The 3,436-nt window shown below is 45.1% G+C and overlaps 1 protein-coding gene across 2 annotated transcripts; it reads left to right on the top strand.

Moving 5' to 3' along the window:
- Nucleotides 1–223: 223 nt before the first annotated feature.
- Nucleotides 224–2,930, top strand: HMGB2 (high mobility group box 2). Of its 2 annotated transcripts, XM_021698813.1 has the most exons (5): nt 224–384; nt 974–1,138; nt 1,436–1,581; nt 1,652–1,826; nt 2,390–2,930. In XM_021698813.1, the coding sequence occupies exons 2-5, from the start codon at nt 989–991 to the stop codon at nt 2,549–2,551; spliced, it is 633 nt and encodes a 210-aa protein (XP_021554488.1). In that variant the 5' UTR covers nt 224–384; nt 974–988; the 3' UTR covers nt 2,552–2,930. The 2 variants fall into 2 exon arrangements, with proteins under 2 accessions (XP_021554488.1, XP_021554487.1); XM_021698812.2 differs by lacking the exon at nt 224–384 and having other exon boundaries at nt 674–1,138.
- Nucleotides 2,931–3,436: the final 506 nt, after the last annotated feature.

Raw genomic sequence — 3,436 nt, forward strand, 5'->3', positions numbered from 1 at the left:
TTTTCCCGCCGCCAATCAGGATCGAGCAGTACATTCCTCTCCTGACCGGTTCTAACGGGTCTGGGAGTTAACGACCTGGGCGACCCACCGAACCTGCTAGGCTGGAGCTGGGGGGACGGGCCTGGCGAGACACCGGCCAATCGGAGGCCTCCGTGGCGATAGGGCGGTGCCTACGGGAGTTTGAATAATCACCAGAGCCAATCAGAGAGGTGGGGGTGTGGCCTGCGGCCCGGCTCGTCAAGTTGCCGTGGCGCGGAGAACTCTGCAAAACAAGAGGCTGAGGATTGCGTTAGCGATAAACCAGTTCACGCCGGAGCCCTGGGAAGGAAGCGTCTCTGGTGGATCCGGCCTCTCCGCGGGACTCTGAGGAAAAGCTACCACCAGGCAAGGATCCCCTTCAGCCCCTTCGTGTTCGTGGGCCTGTCGTTCCCCCTTTCCTCATAGCCTTCTAGCCGGGCTGGGCACTGTGGCTCTCGGGGTTCGACCCGGCGAGCGGAATCTGGGGTGCGGGGCCGGTGAGGGCCAGGGGCTGTGGAGGGCTGGCGGTCGGGGCCCGCGGGAGGGCGGGAAGCTCGTCCGGGCCCGGTTTCAGTCATTTTTTGAATGTCGGTCGCGAGGCGACAACTCTTTGGGGCCGGCGACGTGGAAGCCGGGGAAACATTTCTGTCAGGAAAAGGGTTTCGACGGCGCTCCTGCCGTTCCCTTCCTCAGCCCGGGTCTGGGCGGGGGGCGGGCGGCGGGTGGTGGCGTTTCGGGCCTTCGGGAGCGACGCGCTGATCGCGTGAGGAGATCGGCCGCGGCTGTTGTGGTGGGTGCCGGGAGGAGGGTGTGTGCGCGGAGGCGGCCGCCCGGGGCGGGCTGGCGGGGGAGCCTGGCGCTGGCCGCCTTCCTCGCGAGAGGGGGCGGGCGCGTATTTGGGCGGGAAGCTGAGCCCCGCCAGCGTCCACCCACCGCTTTTCTCCCCGCTAGGTAGACGCCGACTGTCACCATGGGTAAAGGAGACCCCAACAAGCCGCGGGGCAAGATGTCCTCGTACGCCTTCTTCGTGCAGACCTGCCGGGAAGAGCACAAGAAGAAGCACCCAGACTCTTCCGTCAATTTCGCCGAATTCTCCAAGAAATGTTCGGAGAGATGGAAGGTGAGACCGGAATTCGGACAGAGCTGAGGGTTTTTCAGGTGTGTTTTTTTAGGCTATAGGACCTTAACGGGGGTAGGTAACTTGTAATCTCCAACTTGGCGACGGTGGTGACTCGTCCAGGTATTTTGTTCTGAGTTTGGGGCAGACTACCTTAGGTTTTCGTTCATTTCCAAGACTGCTAAAAGTAAAATGCTGCTAACCAAGGAAAATCTGGCCCTTAAGGATGATCTTGATCTTTTTTGGATGCATGTAGCTTGTAGTTTTGCTGTACTTTCATTCTTCCTTTCATGCCCACAGACCATGTCTGCAAAGGAAAAGTCGAAGTTTGAAGATATGGCAAAAAGTGACAAAGCTCGCTATGACAGGGAGATGAAAAATTATGTTCCTCCCAAAGGTGACAAGAAAGGAAAGAAAAAAGATCCCAATGCTCCTAAAAGGCCTCCGTAAGTTCATTTTCAAATCAGTCAAATTGCCCCGTATTTTTCAAGTTTATTAACTCTTGCTTTCTTTCAGGTCTGCTTTCTTCCTGTTTTGCTCTGAACATCGCCCAAAGATCAAAAGTGAACACCCTGGTTTATCCATTGGGGATACTGCAAAAAAATTGGGTGAAATGTGGTCTGAACAGTCAGCCAAAGATAAACAACCATATGAACAGAAAGCAGCTAAGCTAAAGGAGAAGTATGAAAAGGTTCGTTGTCTCTTTTAAAGCCAAGATATTTTCTAAATAAGGATGTTAGAAATAGGTATGAACTATAGAGTTGGGAGGTTAAGTTCTTCTTGTATTTATGATTGTCAGCTCTATTTGGAGAAGGTCTAGTGAAAATTGTACATTTAAGAACGTAAGCTAATTGAAACTTCTTTTCTTTTGACTGAAACCAGTGTTTGTAGTATTGGTAGATTCCTGCATATAGACTTATTTGTAGTTCTGGGTCTCTCGGTTTTAAGAAATGGAGGGCCAAATACTTTGTTTTATGTAGATGTACCTAAAATTTGAGGGGGTGGGCAATATGAGGTAAATGGACATTGATAGTGAAAATTCTGACATCTACTACAACCCCCTCATTTTACATCATTAGCTTTATAAAGCCTAGAGAACAAATGCTCTCAAGGCTGAGTTATTAGACTCTGAAATACCTCTTTGGACAGTCATCAGGGTTATTGGTCAATAATCTTAGATTGTTTACAACCTAGTGGTTTTTACAGTTGAGTAATGACACCGGATGGTGATTTTATTTTTTGACAATATTTCAGGATATTGCTGCATATCGCGCCAAGGGCAAAAGTGAAGCGGGAAAGAAGGGTCCTGGCAGGCCAACAGGTTCAAAGAAGAAGAATGAACCAGAGGATGAGGAGGAAGAGGAAGAGGAGGAAGAAGATGAAGATGATGAGGAAGAAGAGGAAGATGAAGAATAAATGGCTGTTCTGTAATGATATGTGTGGAGTGTGCGTGTGTGCTCAGGCAATTGTTTTGCTAAGAATGTGAATTCAGGTGCAGCTCAATATTAGCTTCAGTATAAAAACTGTACAGATTTTTGTATAGCTGATAAGATTCTTTGTAGAGAAAATACTTTTTTAAAAATGCAGGTTGTAGCTTTTTGAGGGGCTACTACATACAGTTAGATTTTAAAGCTTCTGATGTTGAATGTTTCTAAATATTTAATGGTTTTCTTAATTTCTTGACTTGTGTATTGTAGCACAGCAGACTTGTAGGAATTAGTATCAATAGTAAATTTTGGGTTTTTTAGAATGTTGCATTTTGTTTTTTAAAAAAATTTTTGTAATAAAATTATGTATATTATTTCTATTGTCTTTGTCTTAATGTGCTAGGTTGCTTTTCACTTTAAAAATACTCAAGGTCTGAAACCACATCAGCTTTTTCTTGTATTTCTGCCTAATAGTTCTCAGACACAGTTGATTTAGTAAAATGTTTGGTTAAAAGAAAGTTAAACATGCCCATATTCTAATTTACAAAGTATTCTTTAAAAAATAGATCTGGAATTTATTGAACTTATAAAATTGGTGCAGTTTTACAAAATGAGTTCTTTTTCTTGACATTGCTATTCATTTATTACTAACTTGTCCCTTGGGTTTGTTTTTTTTTTTTTTGAACTGACTCTGTCTTTAGGGAAACTTTCTCTTTAATATTAATATGAGGCAAAGGAGCTAATACGGTGAGTATATACCTAAAACCATAAATTTTTAAAAACATCTTTAGTAACAGGTTAAATTTTCTGTTGACTATGAACTAGTTCAAAATAGAGAATACCAGAATGAATTTTGGGTTATATCTTTAAAAAT

Source organism: Neomonachus schauinslandi, chromosome 2 (assembly GCF_002201575.2).
Source record: "Neomonachus schauinslandi chromosome 2, ASM220157v2, whole genome shotgun sequence".
NCBI lineage: Eukaryota > Metazoa > Chordata > Mammalia > Carnivora > Phocidae > Neomonachus > Neomonachus schauinslandi.